We start from the raw sequence: 22,359 nt of genomic DNA on the forward strand, positions 1-22,359 counted from the left end.
AAACTACGAGTAACTATCAATAGAATATTGTAACGTAAAATATTTCTCAGAAACCGACAATACTGTAGCAATGCGGAATAAACCTTGGCGGTACAATATAACAGAAATCCTTAACTTCCGTTCAAGAAAACTTATAATCACTTGTAAACTCATTCATTCGTAAGTTTTATAACAGGATATTTGAGAAGTACCCAATTAAGTATATTTTCAATCACCCTTTACTCGTTAGTGCTGTTTGAATAATTACGAAATATCGAAATAAGGCAGCTTTACAGGCAGGCAGGTTTTAAAAGTGAAATCGAATTTCATCTTTTATATTTTATAACACCTTATCTACAGGAAATACAGTCTTAAACCACTTATATGACATACCTAAGTAATTAACGAGAACTGAGTGAGCTCAGTTGGATACAAGTCGCCTCCAACAGGTATCTGTGGAGATCTAAGAGGGAGGTCTATGTTCAGCAGTGGACGTCCTATGGCTGAGATGATGATGAGTGAGCTCATAATATTTACCTTTTACCTAAAAATAAAAAAGTAAGTAAATAACTACTCTACATTCAGGAATATAATTAAAATATTGTCATTTTGTGACAAAACTACAAAAGTAAAACTTCTTTTTTTGTATATACAATGTATTGTAGGTAAAAACCTCAAATACCAGTATAAAGTCATAACATAAGGCAGTTGTATGCTCAGTAACCGAATTAATGTAAGAATAATATAATTAATCATTCACTCTATACACATTCTGGCATATTTACTGTTAAGGGCCTATGCACACCACGTGTTTTAAACGCGCCGTCGACGCGCGTGTGTAGCGAAATTGAGAAAAAAATCCAGCGGTGCCACCCACGTCCTGCGGGAACTACCTATTTCCCGCAGCCGAATAAAATATAGCCTTTATTCAATATCCATTTTGTTATTTCGTAGAAGTGGTTCACACATACATAGATACAATTTTAGCTCTTAGTACTAGGCTTTTACTACGCTCCAGTGGGATAAGTAGGACACCGAAATTTTATAGACTGACACCAATTCTATGCTTCCGAGACTACTTTAATAGCCCAAAATAGCTGCTTTTGCCATATCTGAAAGTTTATAGAGCAGCATTAAACTTTCATCAATTGCACACAAATTCACGGATTTGGTAAATGTTCAACGTACCCAGATGTTTATGTTACTCGTACTTCGCAAACTTTTCGCTCTCGCAAATAACTTGGAATAAGTTGTTCGTCATGTGTGTAGCTTAGCATATTTCTTGCCGGATCAGTAGTTATTCTAATGATGCAAGTTTAAAAAAAAATATTCTATGTTTTAGGGCTTATCTAGTTATCAACCTCATACTTCTTATGTATTCCAAAGGCATATCTCACTTTTATTCTTATTTTATGTTCTAAGAGGAATCATTTATTCAGACAATTCCTCTTAGAGACTTTTTTCATTACATTTTCGTAAAATTGAAAAAAACAATTTCTTCACAATTTATTCAGTATAGTAGGTACTACTCATATTCTTACTTTATCCAGTAACAAGTCTCATCTTATGTAAACCAGCTTCATAAAGTTTTCCAGTGACTCACAGCGCCATCTATTTTCGCTAACATGAACTATTAAGTCTGAAACCTTCCCAACTTGCCTACCAGTGTAAGCGGCTTTGGTTTAATTTTACCATTTTCTCCCGTTCGCCACTGGTTAGCGCATTTCCTTGTTACTATTGTAAGTAGATGTACTGAAAAGCATGACTTAATAATGTTCATAAAATTGATATCAAGAATTAAAATTTTTATGTAATTATGTTATGTTCAAAGACTGATGTACTTTATTACAATGAGATAACTAAATAATGTGAATAAAGGTCAAATACAAGGTGTTGATTTGCATTTGTGACATATTTCAGGAGGAGAACATAAAATACGTAAATAATCGATTGGAATTACAGTAGACGGGAAATAGCTAACATGCACTGCTTTTTTGTCATTGTAATGTCCATAAATCCAATTGTATGAATGATCGTTGCGTATGCTTTGTGTTTGTTTTTGCGTGAGGGCGCAGCACGCTTTTGAGGCCAGTAACACACGCGCCAAGTTCAAATACGGCTAGATGACATTGACGGAATTCCGAAAAAAAAAAAATACGTACCAATTTTTTAGTTGATTTGGGTCGAGAATCAGTAGCATAATTACGTCCTTGAATATGGCACGGATGCAAATCAACAGCTTGTATTTATACTTACTAAACCAATATTTAATTAGTATCTCGTCTTATTAGGAGGCTGGTATTAAGGGTTTTGGTAATTTAAAAATATTTTATGTCAACCGCTTTGACTCTTACGAGTTATTAGCACTACAGTTTAATATTTTTATTAAGGTTTCAGCATATGAATATTTTTCATGAAAATGTAAAGTGCTTCTCAGATTATGCTGTGCACTTGTAGTCAAGTTATGCATAGGAAATATGAATACAAACGCTAAACCTTACTATACTGAGATAATAAATTTTTTTAAATAGCTACATAACATTTATAAGCTCGGGTTTTCAAATAAATATACCTACATGTTGCTACTAAAATATAAGTATCTATAACTTTTGATTTTGACTTTGGCTATATTATATTGAAATACTTTCAGTATGGAACAGACTTGTACAGTTCCGAATAACATTGAAAATTAGTTTCGTAGTAATACTAATAAATGAATACTAAACATAAAGGATACGACGTAATGTAGCGATTTTCCATTCACTAAATACCTTCAGTAATGCCTAATATTCGCTTATTGAAATTAGTGGATTTAATTAATTTAATAAACCTCAGTTTCACTTTGTATAATATTCCGATTCTATTGACCATTAACAGACTTTACAAAATAGATCGAAATAATATGTAGATCTATGCAATATATGTTTTCGTACTTTGTTCTTCAAATAACTCTCAGAATATTCAAAATGTACTTCTACTTGAAAATTATAAATCAGAAAACACATTTCATTTTAATAAAATAATTTCCGAAACATCTCCAATAAAATGTTTGCATCCCAAAGCGTAATATGTCTTATAAGAAGATGATATGTGCGTCTAACACAAGCGAAGTCGTGGGCGTAAACCACTATTCTTTATTCAAATTTTAAGGTGCATGGTTGGTGCAGTATATTCTACAAGGCTTTCTCTTCCAAGCTCAGCCATTCTACACATCCGTTCTAAAACTTCCTTGTTGTACAAATGTAGCTAAAACTTAGATGCACTGTGTACCGCACGCTTATGACATTAAACTATTACACTGGCGGACAAAAAAATCTGGGCTGTGTTTATTCTGTAGGTAATTAACTTTTATTAATTGCAGCACGCTTTTGAAGGGAAAGGTAAGAATAAAAAATGCGTATTGCAGATGCAAATATTGTTTAGTACTTTATAGACGTGCTTATTATATGTAGGTAAGTATTTTTATGTTTACGTAAAAGACACAAAAACAATCAAGGCAACATATTGTTTTATCATCAAGAATTTAATTGTAACTGTGACCCAATTTTACAGCTCGTCACTGTAAAGGAGTTCTCAAACTCAAGTAATGTGGTAGAAACTTGATCTTCCCTCGGATTAAGATTTGTGCTAGTTATGATAAATGAGACTAACTTATATGAGCAGGGATACAGTCAAGGAATTGTTTGTGTATGTGGAAACTACGAGTTTGAACTTAAATTAGAAAATTAGGTTCTCGTTGTACTCGGTTGCGCTTTTACTGAACTTTCGTCTGAACAATTACATATGTAGGTATACTGAAAATAACTAACGAAACATTTAGAAAATCCAGCCTCCCTCCTACTAAGCTGCTTGATTCAGATCTAATTGCCATAAGTAGTAATATGCTTACTTCAATATTTTTATTTGCTAAAATCGTCATTACCTTATTGCATTAAACTTCTGACTAGAGCCTTTTGCAAGCAGACACTCCTGCCGAAAATTGCCCTTAAGGTTTAAATCATTTATTCTCAAAAAGACATTGTCACTTACATGAGAATACATTTCAACACTTAGCATTACTATAGTTATATTATAAGTACCCATCACCAGATAACAACAAAGATAAAATATTAGTACATAATTACACGTGTAGTTACGAAGATAGTATTTCGCCTCCCAGTCCTTCCAATCACACACTGGACACCTACTTATAGTAGTTCTCCAGTATGTGTTTGGACAGCTGGGATTTAAAACTTCGGAATGAATTTATATTTTTTATACTAGACAGTAAATTGTTGAATAGCTGTGCTCCTTCATATGTGACGCTCTTTTTAGCATAGTTAGTTCGTATTCTTGGTAAGACAAGTAGGCTAGGTCAACGGAGAAAATTGCCCTTACCTTAGTTAATAATAAAATTAGACTTGATTCGGGCGCTGCCTTTCTACCAGATATTATTAACGAATTCCAGGAACTAATCTGGATTATGGATTATTTGTAGAATGTACGTTACATTCTACAAACATTATTGCACATACATTTTTGATGCAATCATCATTATTAACACTAGTCTTCTCCACCTGAAAGTAAATTGCCATTATTAAGATAACGGGGTAATTACGACTATCTCGGGGAGGTGATTACAATCAAAGGACACGAAGTACGGTCTCTTTATTACTACCGTGTAAGACATTAGCTGTCTAATTTACTGAAATAGTTCATTAGTAGAGCCTTATTTAATAAAAATGAATAAAATTAAGTTTTATCCCTAACTTAATACATCTTTTGTCATTCTTAAAAAGTTATAGAACCACAAATCTTACTCAAACTCCTTTTCTACCCTCGCTGGTGCTTCCACAGTTTTTCCTACATTCAATTAGGATTACCCCAATTTCTTGACCGACATCGGAAGAGCACGTTCCACAAGAATTCTTAACATACATAGCTATTCATAACCAAGTATCCCTTTTCACCCTTTTAAGTAACTCCATGTTGGAACCAGCCTTGAGCGACACTTAACGTGTCATATTTTTGATGGCGATCCTCAGTCACTTTTACTTTCTAAAAAAATAATATTCAACTGTCATTGTAAGTGGAGAAGTAGGAATATCTAGCTACATAAGAAAAAGAAGAAGAACATAAAATTTATTTTTGTGAAACATGGTTTGACATAGGTGTTGAATCGGAACATCAGCATGAAAATGTCTACAATAATTTCCTAAATTAAATTAGGTACAGTGATTAAGTAAGCAACCAATGATATTTTCCTTAATATTAATTTAAGATTGGATAGATCTTACTAATAAAACTACTCTTCTCCAATCTTAAATTAAATAGACTTCAAGAACCCGGAACACAGTACAAATTTTTATTCTACTAATTGAGATTTTAAACCGGGTGTTCAGAAATCTTCTTGCATATCATCGACTTCGTTTACCAACAGTTTATCTCCAAAATATTCACGTATAAAGTAGTCCAAAAGACTCCTTATCAACGTCCCATGTTGAGTGCTCTCGCGACGAAAGTGATCTTTGTAAATTTTCCTAATTTCACGTCGTAGTGTCTTTGACGCGCGTTTAAAAATATGAAGTCGTCTTCAGAATAAAAATGAGATTAAGAAAATGTTTAGACTTATTTTGACTACGAACTTAATTGTGTTAAATTTATTTATACACTCGGAGGTAATGGATTTGGGTATTTGCAAAAACCGTCATGTTTATTTTTGTTGATAAATACCAGAGGCAGGCAATGTTCGCTATTGTTGCAATGAGGTATATTGAGATAAGTTATAGCAGATTTAATCTTTCATTTCAACAATAGGTGTACTTAATAAAAAATATATTGTTATCTCATGCTTCTGGTCGAGTCTTTTCCTTCCTAAACCTATTTAAGGCCCTTCCCGAAGATGGCACACATTACTTTCAAAATACTGATTATACTAGCCCAAATTCATTGCAAGCAGGTGTACCAGAATAATTTCCACTATAAAAGTAAAATTCTGTATAATTCAATTAACCTAACCAAAACTATTCCTTCAAATATAACAATTAAGTAGGTCTAGTCAAGTCTAGTGGTTCTCTCATGAGTTTTAAATTTAAAATAAAGTTCACATATTCTCTGCCTGTGAACTTTGCCAGCTGCAATTTGCACTGTACCGGTTAAGTCTGGTTATATCCAGTATTCGTATACATTTTTAATGGACGATAGAAGAATTAATTAAGTTATAAAATGAGCGCTAATAGAATCATTTTACAACTTAATTTTTATAACTACCTATACAGACCAATTGTGTGTGCATTAAATTAATAAATTAAATTGCAGGAATCATGTTAGGGGCAATTTCACCGATAACGTAAGCCCAGTTTTCTTAAATCATCTATTCACTTTGAAATGTTTACGTAAAAATTCAAAGTAAACAGATGATTTAAGAAAAAAAAATACGTTTATGTTGACGGTAAACTTGGGCCTTAGTATAGTGCGTGAGTGTATTTCATTCGGTTTCAGTGTCACACTGAATTTTCTGTGTCCAATAATACGTTTTCCAATACACAATTAATTTGTCAGCGGATGTTTCCTTTGAGGCGGTTTTGCAATATGTCGGGTGTGTCGTTCATAATCACATTAAATGAAATGCGTTAATATACTGGTTAATATATGTCCATTAACACAAAGAAAAATACGTAAAAATAAAAAAATGAATTTTTCAAACAAAGTAAATAGAATAAAAGTGTGAGAAAATTGGAACACCATAAAAGTCAGTCATTACAAACAACTGAAATTCTCCCTTGAAAACTGACAGCTGTCAACTGATCAAAACATACGATACTCCTAACTTTATCTCTGCTTTACACATGATGCTGTAAATTATAAGAACGAAAAATGACTCCTGTGGCTAAACCACTGAATGGATTAGGTTATTTTTTTTACAATTCGCCATAGAATATCATAAAGTATATGTGATAGAATTTAATGTGATTGTGAACGACACACCCGATATTTTTGGATTAATAGGCAAAAAATAAAATGAAAAACCTTCTGCAAGCCCTTTCACCCTCCCTGATGAGGAATGACGGGATATCGTCATCATCGTCATCAGGCATCTGCTAGTTCGTGACCAGAAGTTCTATCAAAACAACTTCTGCTATAATAGTTACGTCAAAACAATGTAATTTAAGTTAACTTGATTTTAAAACAAACTGATTTTATATAACTGGGTATATTTTTTTCTCACAATCATAATTGACACTATGTAAAATACACTACATTCAAACAGCGCCATTTCACATAATTCTCTAAAAAGTACACCTGAAATTGTACAAGCCTTCATGTTCCTCTTGTCTCACAATGATTGGGTAGAAACGGCTACATGCATTCTCGTGTACCTACTAAAGATAAATGAAGAATCAAATAGACATCTACAAATTAAACAGACAAATCAAATCTACAGACAAATCGTCAAATAGACCTTTGAGCAATTATTCAACTTTTTTTGTTGTGCCTGTTGTTTGTTTGAAATACATATAAGTTTTCTCATTATTTATTTGAGTTCAGTAAAATCTTATCAATAAGGTAGACAAACTTATAAATAAACAAATGAATAAAGGCACATTATGAAGTTCTAACATACACTAAACTTTTTACCTAAGTAGGTAACTGAACTCATCATCATCAGTCTTTTTACTGTACCACTGCAGAGCAGAGGCCTCCTCTCACACGGAGAAGGATTGAGCATTTATCACCACGCTTGCTCAATAGGTACAGGCTACCTTAATAGGCATTTCAGATTTTACATTCCAGGTTTCCTCGAGATGTTTAATCAGCCATTGATTTCCAAGATATACTATGAAAGTACATACAAACTTTTCATTTTTATTGGTTGTTCCTTGATCTGGAATTGAACACACTTATACTTTACAGGTTGGTTTTTTACCCAAAGAGCCCTTACGACTAACATTAAACATTTCAAAGATTTAGGTATAACTGTCCCAAATTATTTAGTCTGGGGGTGTATTTACCATCACTGATAGGTTTATGTGCCTGTTTAGTTTACACGACAGAAACCGCCGTCAAGCCAGACATCCATTAAATGAATTACTTGATTACTTAGGCCATTAATCTCTTTCCCTGTAATTAATTAATTATATTGACAGGAAAATAGGAAAGGCATTCACCTCAAAAATTTAAGTCGGCTTGTTTGTTTACAATATTTCGTTAGGACAATTTAACAAACATCACAGTTCTAGATAAGGTAGGTATAAAATAGGTTTACAGCGCTTTCACGCTAGCAGATTTATGTCGCATGTAGCAAAATAGTAAACTATGCGATACATTCTGAAAGGTAAAAATCTGTCACTCGCTTTTAAACGTCATCTTTTCACCGGGAGTTGTTAATTGTTTGCTGTATAACATACTAGCTGTTTTCCCACGGTTTCACCCGCGACCTGTGGAAACGATTGCTCGTACCGGGATAAAATATGTGCCTATGTTACTCGTGAAGAGAGAAGCATTCAGTGAAAGAGTTTTTCAAATCGCTTCGGTAGCTTGAGAGCGTTAGGGTACAAACAAACCAACTAAAAATGTTTTCTTTTTAGAATAGAAAACAAAGTAAGTACCAACTTGCTGACACATCCTTATTAATTTCACCAAAGTATCGAGACCACAAACTCAGTGTCGTCATATGTTTCAGACATTTTACGGAGCTGATGTTGCATTTTAATTATAATAAAGTTAATACTTGCACTTCACTTGGCAGCCAAACTTCTGCGGGGTTGTTCTAGAAAATAAGGAGTGAAAGTGACCATGAGTCAAATTGGGCTCATTGTCCAACAGAGTTATAGCATATGCCGTTGTGAAGGTTTTTGTTTGTACTAAAATTGTTACTATGGGCACTACCTTCAATTCCATGGCAAAAAAAAGATATGCACCTAAATAGGATTACATATTACGTAGGTAGGTATACATTCTGGTTAACAGAAATGAAATGGGTCGAGATGCCATCGCTCAGTATTACTGCTCGTGTCTAACAGGTAGACGCACAGTAGGAAGTTGTGCTCATATCATTTCAATAATATGGTATCTAGGGTTAGGCAGGCACTCACAATTTAAGCCACCGCAGGATATTTAGACGACATTATTATTGATATTGATTGAAATGTTAACAAAAATAATTTTAACTGTTAGCAGCTGTTTTATTTTTTATGTATACATTAAACCTGGAATTAAAACTAGTTAAAGGTGTTCAATAACAAAACCTACACTGCCATAACAGCACTACTTTTTGCAGAATATTAGTTTATTTATGGTCGGATAAAAATATTTATAGCAAAATAACCCAATGGATTCTTCGCAAAAATGAGTTTAAATCTTTATATTTAGTGCTTTACAAGTATATTCAAAGTGGTCTCATCTCTGTTGGTGGGTGAGCCCAGGCTTCATACATTTTTGCCCATGGTACTTTGAATCAGTATAAATCTGATACCTAGCTAGTTGTCTAAACGTATTTAATGAAATATCAATTCCTATTTTTATTACCAGCCATTTCTTGACAGAAAATCCAAAATAATTTTATATTTATTTAGGAGGTATATACAGCATTTTTTCCTAAAGATAAATATTTAAGAGTATTTTCTTTCCTTCACCTATCAGCCGTATAATTTCCCCTTCTCATTAAAAGGTTTAAAATCCCAAAATTATTTTTTAACTTTTGATTAGAAAAGCTTTGAAAAGTAAAGGGTAATTTGCCTGCTTTTAATTATTTTTTTGCGTTCTTCCGATTACGTTGTTGCATAATAAAAAATAAGTAAATGATCGCCGTTGTATTAAATGTAAACAATCAAATATTAGACATCCAAGCAGTTACAAAATATTATTATCAGTCGTGCTGGCCTAGTGGGTAAAGAACTAATCTCTCGAGTATGAGGGTGTGGGTTCGATTCCAGTCAGGCAAGTAACCATGCAACTTTTCTAAGTTTGTATATACTTTCTAAGTATATCTTGGACACCAAAGGCTGATAAAAAGATGAAGGAAAACATCTCGAGGAAACCTGGATTATATACTCTGAAATCACCAGCCCGCATTGAGCAAGCGTGCTGATTAATGCTCTGCTCAATCCTTCTCCGCATGAGAGTGCTGTCCTGTGCCCAGCAGTGGGACGATAAAAAGGCTGTAACAATAACAACAACTAAATATTGCGAATGGAAACCCGATATTTTTTTCTAGCATTTTCTATATTCACTTACAAATCACTCACAAAAATATAAATTTTTGCTTTACTTATAGCAAAAACACTTATTTCGCTAACGATGTGTACGTGATCAAACATTTAAGCTTTGGTTCATTTTAACCTTACAAATTATGTGTACAAAATAAGGGTGCTCCAAATATTATCCTCGTACATTCTAATTTGACTTTGAATTAACTTAAGGCTTTTTATAACAACGTAACGAAGCCAGCCGCGATCCTTTTACTCTTCATTGTTTATGGTAACCTGATATGTTTGTTTTCATCCGAATATATTCAGTGTTTGTGTTACATATGAGCCTTTCAAAATAAACGTGTGTTAAACTCCAATTTATCGATTGGAATTTGTAAACTTCATGTTAGGCATATCGAGGTATAGATTTACTGGGTATCAACGCTCGGTAAAATGTTTGGTATGCTCTGAAAGGCACTGTAGTCAGCATAATACTATGCCTATTCAGATTTTAAGATCTTTTGTTCTCTCGCAGACGAGCGCAGTGAATAAGTAACCCCGATACACTTTAATAGTTTCTGCAAAATGCACAATGCACATAGAATTGCATTGCCTGTATATTGTTCGCCTATGTCTTCGCAATTACCACGACGTTCTTGACTCAGTTCTTAGACATTGGTAAGTACCTACTACATTAGAAGTGACTGTACAAAACATTAATCTAAGACCCCTATTAAGATGTATTTACTAATAGTACGAGTGAGACAAGGGGATGTTATTTCCCCGAAACTGTTCACTAATGCAATGGAGGATATGTTCAAGACGCTGAACTGGAAAGGACACGGCATCAACATCAATGGCGAACACATCTCTCACTTGCGATTTGCTGACGATATCGTCATCATGGCGGAAACGCTGCGGGACCTACAACAGATGCTGAACGACCTGGCTGAATCTTCTCTACGCATCGGCCTACGGATGAACTTGGACAAAACCAAGGTCATGTTCAATGAACATGTTCTACCGGAACCGATTGCGATACACGGCGCCGTTCTCGAAGTTGTTCGGAAATATGTATACCTCGGGCAGACATTGCAGTTAGGTAGAAACAACTTTGAGGACGAGGTGAATAGGAGAATTCAGTTGGGTTGGGCTGCATTTGGGAAGCTACGTCGAGTCCTAACATCGTCGATCCCACAGTGCCTAAAGACAAAAGTCTTCAATCAGTGCGTCCTACCTGTCATGACTTACGGAGCCGAAACGTGGACACTGTCGGTACGGCTGGTTCACAAGTTTAAAGTCGCTCAGCGGGCTATGGAAAGGGCTATGCTCGGCATTTCTCTGAGGGATCGCATCAGAAATGAGGTAATCCGTCAGAGAACCAAGGTCATCGACATAGCCCACCGAATCAGCAAGCTGAAGTGGCAGTGGGCTGGCCATATTAGCCGAAGAACCGATAACCGTTGGGGTAAACGAGTTCTAGAGTGGAGACCACGCCTCGGCAAACGTAGTGTAGGACGTCCTCAGGCACGGTGGAGTGATGACTTGCGCAAGACGGCTGGCAGGAGCTGGATGCGAGAAGCTGAAAATCGATCTCAGTGGCGTGCACTTGGAGAGGCCTATGTCCAGCAGTGGACTGCGATAGGCTGATGATGATGATGATGACTAATAGTACTAGGAACTATGTTTGTTGGTCATTTCCTTATATTACAATACCTACTTCCCAATATCCTATTATTAGACATAACTTTAGTCTATCGTTGTGTTATAGATGAGAAGTTTGGCCAAAGTCTGCCCGGTGATTTAATAATACTTAAGTACGTGTTTATACTTAGCAACCCACAGTTGCGAAGATCTATCAATTCTAATATATTATCTGTCTAAAAAATATCGATGAAATTAATTCGCTTTAGACACGTCAAAGGATTTCAAGACAGTAATCAAAAGCGTATTTGTTATAGTGTGACAAAGTGATTGATTCAAAGACACGTGACATATAAACAATTCAATCGAAATTGTTTTCATATTGACGCCTTTTACGAACTCGAATAAGAGCAGAGTATTAAGTAATGCAAACTGATACATAAAAAATTACACGTGTAAGAGAAGAAACAGCTCATAAATTCAATGTTCTTTAATAATTCAGATCAAAACATCTCAAACAAAGACCCATTTCTATTCATTCTCGTGGATTCCGTAATATTTCATAGCTGCGCCCGTGGCTTGTGATCTGCATAACAATTGTTAGCAAAAAGCACAATATTGCAGTAACAATACTATGCTAATTCTGGGCTTTGTCGTGTGTTCGTAAGCTACTTTCGCTAAAGGATTTTTTTACAGCGGTTCCATAAGTATGTGGAATTCAGTTAACCTTCGGGTAAGGTATTTTATTTACCCAGACTTAATTTTGGTGTCGCCTTTCTTGATCACCAGCCGATTTTGTTGAAAATATGCAGGCATTGTGTTTGGGTGGTTTGATTTATCCTAGAGGGTACAGAACCAAGTCAAAGTCTCTACCTGCGTCTCTAGAATATCTGAATATGTATTTAGATATATACATACTTATGTAAGTACAAAAAATGCTGCACGGCATGTGACAAACACATGTGAAAGTTATAATATAGAGATCAAAAAGTTAATAAAGTGTGAATCTTTCTTAAAATAAGATGCTATTTTAGTTTTGGACATAGATAGCAAACCATAGGCTAATTTTGCTTTAATTTTGCTCTCTGGCATAAGCCGTTTGATATTCACTTGTTTCATATAATTCCAATTAGGCAATTTGTTAATAATCATAAACGTACAAAATAATATTTTAAAATGCTTTATTGTCACAGAAATTTGTCACAAAAATTAATAATTAGTTTATTCCGAGAGTTCAATCTATTTTACAGGACTTCAGAATTCGGTACTTAGAAATAAAATTAATTATTACAACAACCTACTATACCACCCACTAATACCAAGCTTTTCTCGAAAATAATTATCTTTGAAGGAACATTTAAACCACTTACGCTACTGTGTTAAGAAATGATTTAAAAAAATGACCTCTTAGTTCTTCTTCATACCAAAATAATGTTAATATTTTTATTACATTTACCTTTACACAGCTGGACATTCCGATATCAAGATTGAATGTTCTATTTCGAAACGTTTGAAAAGTTTGCCAATATTTCTGCCGCCAAATGGCCAGTTGGCTATAAAAGGACAATAAAACTTACATATCTATGCAAACCTTTAGTATTCTTACCTAGCTTTATAGCGTAGTTTTATGTATTCCCGTTGGATTATAAAGGTAAACTCCCTCATTATGTGGAACCAGAATATCTGGTTTAAAAGAGAAAATATTATTGTGAATGAGCGTGTAAAATCCTATCGCTTGAACCCAGTTGCCTCTAGGGAGTTTGTAGTTCCACAAATTATATTTTACACAAAATGGTCCAAATATTTTTCGTCACAATTTTTGTTGTGTTCGTTTCACCTCTGTAAATAAAACTATTGAATTGAATAAAGTAAAAATCCCTAACCCTAGTCTGTCAGTCCAATATTAAGTCATAAAGGGATAACCATTTAGTCGCTGATTGTGTTTTGTTTCACAGATTCGCTGACGTTTAAAAATAAAGGGAGTCCTGCAGTCACTTCAAATAAAGGTCATTTTTTTTTGCTTTTCTGGCAAATAAGATCAGGAAGCGGTAAAGAGTAGCCTTTATTGAGTTGCTATCGCTTGCGTAACCTTCGACGTGAAAACTGACTGTTGGTACACACTTTGACTTTATTTTGAAAACAATTTAATGAGAAACAATCAAAAACCTACGCAATAAAAATCAATAAAAAATATGACTTTCGAAGTTTTCAAACAAATATTGTTGCCAAAAATTTTATTAGCCACCGAACGTTTATTTATAAGCTGATCAAAGGTATATTAACATAAAGCGTAGAATGTTTAGTGTTAAAAGATTAAAGATGAACACAGCTATGTCTGTGTGTATGTTTATCGACTATACTAGCGGTCAACGGCCAAGTTTTATATTAACGGTTGTTTATGTTATACGTAAACATATTTTTATATGGGGCATTTGGTCTCGGCCTTGTCTGTCCTGCGATAATATGATAAAGAGGCGTAGCGTCTGTGCGTGATTTGAGTAAAATGAATTTTTCTTCAAAAAAGTCTGGAGTTTCAGACGACAAATGTTAGGTTTTCTTTGAATCCAAAAGCTGCATTATCTGCTGATTCATTATTTTTAACTGGCAGATGATCATAGTCGACTCGTCGTAGTCTTAAATACATTCTGTGGCTACAGCAACACTATATGAAACTGTGTTTCCTACTTAATTATTCCTGAGCATTATTTATATGGTTTATTTAATTAATCAAAGGTAATAAAATTTCATCCAAATTTTCGTCTCTCAGTTTGGACGCTCGCAGCCAGATGAGCTAATAATATTTTTATTATGGCTCAAAAGAACGTAAACATTATTGTTTTCCAAAAACCCCGTGGGCTTCGCCGTGGACAGAAGCAAAAATAATTAAACGTGAAATGAAGATCGTTTCTTAAATTAATTAAACGCTTTTATTTGGCTGGTTCTGTTATGGTTTCTTCGTACCTTACAAGACATCAACTTGGAATCGATTTCAGCTATCCGGTTGGACTCGATTTTTGCCCACTTTTATTTATAATGCTTCAACAAGTACCAGAAATTCTTAATTAATTGCGATGTGACAATATCAGATACTTACTACGATTTTAAATCTTTATTTCAATTGTATTTATTTGCCTAGCCGGATATTTAATTACCTGAATTATAGGCCTTAAACTCATCAACCGTACAACATTAACACTTGACTATAAAATATTTTAAATTAATGGAACTACATTTACATTAGTCAAAACATTTTTATGAGAAGAAGTCAAAAAGAAAATCTAGCAATACAGAAAAACTAATAATCTATGATTGCGAGGAAATTTCACCGTGAATAGGGAGAAGATTGACAGGCTGTAGCTACAAATAAAACTTCGCTTTTAGAGTAACAATTCCATTTATTACGGCATTAAATAAAATACTATACAATTATATATTTTACAAACAACCGTTCTTCCTATCTCGAGTAACATATTAATTAGTATTAATATAACTGTCATCAAGCCTTCGTGACGAAACGAAATCTTCCGTGATAGCGTCAAGAAAGCATTTTACATTATAGAGTACATAACATGAAAGACATATTCCTATCTCAAAACGATACATCCTTAGGGAAGCCCTCCAGCTATTTTGTATTAAAAATATACCCTTTGAAAACAAGTTTCATTCACACAATAGTGGCTACAAATATAGAATTGTTGTACTCTTTCCACGATACGACTGTGGAATTCTGTACCGATCGTGCAAAATGTACGTGCCTAGTTGATATTGCACGAGTTTATGCAAATCATAGAGGATACAGCAGGGTTGCCCCAAATTGTGACTAATGCAAACATTTGTTTAGCTTTCTTTATTGAGCGGCATAAACAAACCGTTGTGCCTATAAATCTTTTGAAAGACACTCCCCTTTATTTATGAGAGGAAAGTCGTATAAAAACGTTACTAATTCTTTTTAAAGGGAATTTACTTGGGGGTGGGAAATCTAATGATTCACAAAAAGTTGTGTTTATTACTCGTGTTTATGTTTAAATCGATGGCATTCTCTTTCTAGGGATAATGAAAATTCGATTGCATTCCTGTATGTACCCATTTATGGCTAGTTTCATCGGTTTTGGACAAAGTCTCTGATAGCTCTATCAAGAACTTGTCTGAGAGATAAATACAAGCAATATCTAGTATATAGCATTAACTACCTGACACTTTATCGGTAGCGAGTGAAACCGAGCCTTACGTTTGGTTGTTCCTGACAGACTCTCTGAACATAATATTTTACAAGAGGCCGAAAGACGTTTCAATCACTGTCTTGAATATTCGAGATTCGATTTATCATTGTCGCGGTCAGATCGAGACCTTAACTGATGGTGGCATTCGCGCCATCATAAAAAGGGTTTACAAGAAAAATGGCGGCTTCATAAATGTATTTGTTGAGTGGTGATATGACCTTTCAAAACATACCAATACAAATAATCTTTAGAAAATAATAAAACGGTTAGAAAATGGTATCTAACTGGTGATTATATTGAGACCGTCAGATCGATTACAGACACAAAAAATAAAAGACAACTTAGATCTGAAATGACAATAGGTAGGTATTTCAATTTACAAAGGGTTATCGAGTGGAAAGTTTCGGTCAGTGGAAATAAAAGAAAAATGTCTTATTCTTTGTACAAGTTTCAATCTATACGTATTTCGTTAAACACAGCTAGCCAACTGATGAAAATTGAGGAAAAGTTTTGTCTTTTTTGTGTGTTTAGGATTTAATGGAAGAAAAACGGTCAGTTTGGCAAAGTCAATGAGAACATACATACAATGTACTCATACAAGCTTTTTAAAGCATGTTTTTGTAATATTCTTTGAAAAATACACGGAGTATCCATCCGTATGATTCACGTCACAATTTTCTTATTAGGTACAATTCTGTACAAATTTTCCTCTGTAGGTACCTTCTCGAACAATTTGCCAATAAATTGACACAGTTATCTACACAGTGTATTTTATCAGGTGGAAAAGTCCCTATATCAAAATATTTTTACCATCATTGATATTACACGTACCTATATTTTTTTTCTATTTGTACATATTTAATGAAAAAAATACACCATCATCATCTATTGCTTTGTTTTAATTTGTCACAGAAAAAAAAAACATATTTTAATGTGTTTGATCGACAGTTAAATGAAAACTACTTTCCGCTATGGTATCAATTCCACTTTGTACGTAACATTCATTTCAATGCGTCCATTACTAAGCAAGGCAATGTACATTAAAGTTCATACTTAACAGTAAAGTTTTTCGTTGTCCGTAGAACACGCGAATACTAAAACACTCTTAATATTTAAGCCACATTTATATCTCGTGTACCTATTATTTTTCGAACGACATTTTAGTATTTAGGTACACCTTGCAATCGAGTTCGAATAGTCATAGTATAGTCACTCAAAGTTGTGCTTCAGTCTTTCACTATTGAGTTCAACACTACTCACTTTTTTGCAAAAAAGAACATGTCCAAAACATTTTTTAAGATTTAAGTATGTTAACACTGCATATAAGTCCAAAGCATGTCTTTTTACACTTATAGGTAAACACTTTATCACTTCACTGTACCTACATTTACACATACGTAGTCTGTAGTTCGGTATGCGAGTTCGCTCTTTGCGCGGGCGCACACCTATTCCGTATCATCTGCCCGAAAGTCGTCCTGAACTGTCGAGACATGGAACAGTATAGGACGAAGTTGATAGCCCCGTTCAGGAGTGCCAGTGCATCCATCAGCTCGCCGAAGAGATCGTAACATTGCTTAAAGAAACACCTTCCGAGGACTCCACTTAGAAGACCTGAAAAGAAAAAAAGAAAAATTAACTTCTAAAACAGGTATTACGTCTAGAGGCCAAAGCCTGCTGAGGCTGAGGGATTGTTTGAAAGAGTTACCGAGCGCCTGGTGCCAAAAGAGCTTTAGAAGGAACATGATGGGTTTTAGTCAGTAAGAGTCTGACGGGAGTGTCGCTAACCCACATGAGGGAGGGGTCATTTGATGATTTTCCATCAAAAAGGGCACACCGGCTGAGCTGAGCAATATTTTGACCATTAATCTGACCTGCTTCAATCAGCAGCTAGCTGCCTTTACAATATCATCACCCTATCTAGCTAATATGTATCTGTGACACTTCTCGGAACGAGAATTAAAAAAACTATATGTTCAAGAACTCACCTAAAATTCCTTGAGGAAATTCCGTCAACAGGAACAGCAACAGCACAGCTACCAACATCTTCGTAGTCCGATCAGTCCTCCGCTCCGCTTTCGAGCGTTTCGTAGACTTTCTCGTAAACACATTTCCGTTGCCATTGACAACCGTGTTCGCGGGACAAGCGCTGTAGCCTTTCAGAGCTTTCTTCCTACTATTTGCTCTGTACAATGCTCTTACTAGCCACGCACTTATAACAGTCAGTATGACACAAGGTAACAACTTTATAAGTACTGCATGCACCCAGAAATTAATCTGGTATAAGCTGCCGTCGTAATCAGAGTCGACAAAGTAGACTTTTGTCAGCATATGTCCACTTTTGTCGAAAGCGAAATCTTTGTGTATTGTGAATACCTGAAAGAGAAATTAATTTTGTTAGTAAAAGTACTTTGTTTAATTTCGTTTGATGTAAGATACGATTAATTTTGTGAAGTATCACTTTTGAATTGTGATTAGAAACAAACGAGTTGTGTTTCTATTTCTGCAGGTAAGAGACCATCAGAAACTGATTTTGGAAAATGGTGAGATTTTTTTAAAGGCTACTTAAGTTTCTACAATGTCATGTTCAACCTTGATATTATCGATTTGCCACAAAAAATATCACACGATCTCCTTTATGTTATAGGAGAAACTGTCGATATCGATAAGATAATGTTTCTGATCGCACTTTCCGACTAGCGCTTAATTAACAATCCCGCTGGACAATCGTCTGATAAAAGTTTTGTAATTACGAAGTAACTCTTTAGGGGATACTACTAATTATAATATTATGTAAGTTTCAATAGAAACAGTGTATTGTTTCATCTAATCTTTTTATGTGTATAAGTATATTCGGGCCCAATTCACCGACAACATGAACATAAATGGCCATACTACAAAAACTTAAACACCTGTTTTACACTTGTCTAAAAAAATTGTGGCTGCAAAATGAACCATATGTCAACGTCATAATTTGACATTTTTTTAGACAAGTCTTAAACTGATGTTTAAAAGTTTTTGTGGTAAGACGGAAACAGTTTTCTTAAAACAACTGTTTACTGTAAATTTTCATGTACAAGTTTCAAAGTAAATATATAATTGTTTTGAGAAAATGGACGTTTATGTTATCAATAAACTTGGACCTCAGTAGTGTTACATAACACTAGGAATATTGACTTAACGTCCCATCTTGACCTTCACCTTCAAATTAACACAATTATGTTACACAGTGATATATTACAGACACGCAATACTTAAGAGAAATCAATTAATTATAGGAGCGGTCTAACCTCAGTTTCGATAATGGCATAGTTTCACGCTATTCGAACTAATATCAATCTTCTCAAAGGAATACAAATTAATATCGAAAATCACTAGGCGTACAATAGTTCAACCGTAGACAGATATTGTTGTGGTGATATGATATATAGAGCCTATATTGGGGTTACGTGGTTATGGATTTTCATAACATCAAGCTTAATCCGAACTACAGCTCGTAATAAAGATTAACAATTGGAAAAAAAAATGTAAGTAAAATTATTCTCATGTATATGAATAGAAATTCAAATAAATAAAGATAAAAAAAACCTACACTACTTACAGTTTATTGCTTGGGAAAGAAAATGTCTTAAACTATTTGATTGTGAAATTGTCATGGAGACCTTTTATGAAGACCTCAAGAAAAACCATAACAACTTTACTTTGCTAGAAAAAAGTACTTTACATTGTGCTTTTTTGTAGCTGAAGCAATAATAATAAAAAAGTGTTGGAAACTATGCAAAAGGTTCTAAGTCTAATAAAATAAGTTGGACACTGTTTCGTTAACATGGAAAGTAACCTAACTTTTAATTTGAAATTCTACCCTTTCACAGAAGAATGTCTTGAATGTGAGAAGTAGTTACAGTGCGAAACAAAAACTAAAATTAAATTCTAGTTCAAATAACTCGGAACAAAAACATTTACTTCTAAGAAACACTTGTACAAGAATCTGTGTGCCCAATTTGTGAATTGACAGGTTTATATAAAATCTGCGTAAACACCACTCAACCTGAACTATTTACCTGAATCTAGAATTTGAATATCCCTTATAGTTACGGTAAATGTGGTTTTAAGCTGGTTACACACTACCACACAACAGTCTTTTGGTAACATAGATTTTTATGAAAACTTTGGCTCCTACCCATATAGCAATTTTATTTGGGGTCAGCGCGGCATATGTAAATGGTAATTCTTCCTTACTACTGTACCTATCCGTTTTCACCTCGTACTTATTTCCACAACTTTGATCTTATTCCTTTTTATCACAATCCATCCAAAGGTTGTCTGTAGGAGATCGCTTTCAGCGATAAGACCGCCCATTGTGTCACCGACTTCAAAATGTTTGTTTGTTCTTGTTGATTTTTAATTGGTGTGCATAATAAAGAATATATCTATCTATCTATCTTATTTACTTTAATCAAATTCGCGGTGTAAATAATACCAAACACTGACATAACTAACTAATAACTAATTGAAACAACGAATTGCTTAGGTTTTCCTCTTTGTCTAGTGTGTGATCCTCCTTAGTCTAGTTTGCGTTGAAACACGCTATTAGATTTCATGACAGCCGTTAGACAAGCTATATCGTTATATCGATAGAACGGAGAACATTGGCCTATGATAATACGCCGATGATAAGGCTACTGATATTACAAATTAGCAGCATAAATTAGTATAGCATTACGTAGGTACTGTTAGAATCAATGGGTCAGATAGTTATATTATAAGGGTTTGTTAGAAAGAATGTTACTTATGAGATGACGGCAGATAAAAGTATGGAAGGAGAAAACGTGCTGCGCTGACCCCAAATAAAATTGACGACTTAAGGCGTCTTCCTAATTGGCAGCGATCGCGCGATGGCGCGATGCGTTTTGATTGACTGAAAATTCCACAATACGCACAAAACCCTAAACGGAATTTGCTTTTAGCATAATATCGGGTCATAAATCTTTATCGATTCTATAAAGCAATATTCATTAGCAATTTAATCTAGTAAAGTATCTTCTGATATCCTAACTACCTATCTAAAATTGACTCTGATAGTTTTTAATCGACCAATGAAAGGACCATGCGTCAATTTGTACCCATTTTTTAATAAAACGGGGCAAACGTGTGATCGGTCGGATGGTACATACATCATTTACAGCACAGGTATACTGTTGCTACAGTTTTTGTTATTAAAATTATATGTCAAACCCATTTACTCGAAAAATCTTGTGAAATGGTTATTTACGCGGGAAGCTATGAAAAGTTAAAGGTACATCAAGTTTTATGATGATAAGTAAAGCATTGTGCACACATAATGACCAAGTGATTTGGGTTGCCTTTTATAAACTTGGTTTAATCTCTAGGGCACTGACATTATGAGGCTTTATATGTGAAGGAAGAACTTTCTGGAAAAACTTATATAAATTATATTTTCTCTGGGTCTAACCATGGGCATTTCAGATCAATAATCTTGTAAATATTTTTTTTAATTGTATAGTAAGAAATAGCTTGTATTGAAACTTATACGAGAAAATAATATAGGGTTGCATAAATTGGACCAGTTGGTAAATTGTACCACCTCAAAATCTACTGAACTGTAATGTTCAAGAAACTTTTAACATGTTTCAAACAATAGCTACCATGAATTCTTCCGTGGTTCGTGGAAATTCATCTGGAAAACTCTTCGCCTGTCACGTTTATATGTACTATGCAATATACTTTATTCATTAATGTATTACTAAGTTACTAGTTTGTCGATAACATACAAAATGATAAACATTGAGGGCCTTACTACAAAAACTTTAAACCCTGTTTTACACTTGTCTAATAAAATTTTGGCTGCAAAATGAACCATATGTCAACGTCATAATTTGTCATTTTTTTAGACAAGGCATAAACTGACGTTTAAAAGTTTTTGTGGTAAGACGGTGAATGTTCTTAGGTAGGTAATAAAGATTTCTTGCAAAGGAATAAACAAATCGTTTTGTTCAGTGCGTTTACTTCGCATAACCGTGCGTCCACCTATTTTTATACCGTCTACTATATTCTATAAAACATGAAGTAATGTTAATACATCTACCCATCGCGGTCAACTGATGCCGTAACATTTTTAGACTGCCAGCACTTTTTTATTCTAAAACTGCCAGTATTTCTACATTGAGTGGCACTATTTGTATTTTTACATAGTTATTTGTTTGCCGTTCTGCTCGGAATAGTCATATGTTTTTTTAAATGCTGTTCGAAATAGACTTTTCCCTTTGATGGCTTTGCAGGCAATAGACAAGTTTTTTAAAAAAAAAATGTTCGTTATGTTGACTAACGAT

At 34.3% G+C, this 22,359-nt stretch overlaps 1 protein-coding gene across 1 annotated transcript in view; it reads right to left on the reverse strand.

Annotated features, from left to right (window-relative positions):
- Window positions 1-15,167: 15,167 nt before the first annotated feature.
- Window positions 15,168-22,359, reverse strand: part of LOC124638307 (G-protein coupled receptor dmsr-1-like) — a 58,900-nt gene continuing 51,708 nt past the window's right edge. Inside the window, exons 6-7 of the mRNA XM_047175239.1 lie at window positions 17,998-18,385; window positions 15,168-17,623 (exon numbers count right to left, since the gene is read on the reverse strand). Of these exons, the coding sequence (XP_047031195.1) occupies window positions 17,400-17,623; window positions 17,998-18,385 (612 nt within the window). The 3' untranslated portion in view covers window positions 15,168-17,399. The remainder of the gene's footprint in view (window positions 17,624-17,997; window positions 18,386-22,359) is intronic.

The sequence above is a fragment of the Helicoverpa zea genome, chromosome 17 (assembly GCF_022581195.2).
Source record: "Helicoverpa zea isolate HzStark_Cry1AcR chromosome 17, ilHelZeax1.1, whole genome shotgun sequence".
Classification (NCBI taxonomy): Eukaryota; Metazoa; Arthropoda; class Insecta; order Lepidoptera; family Noctuidae; genus Helicoverpa; species Helicoverpa zea.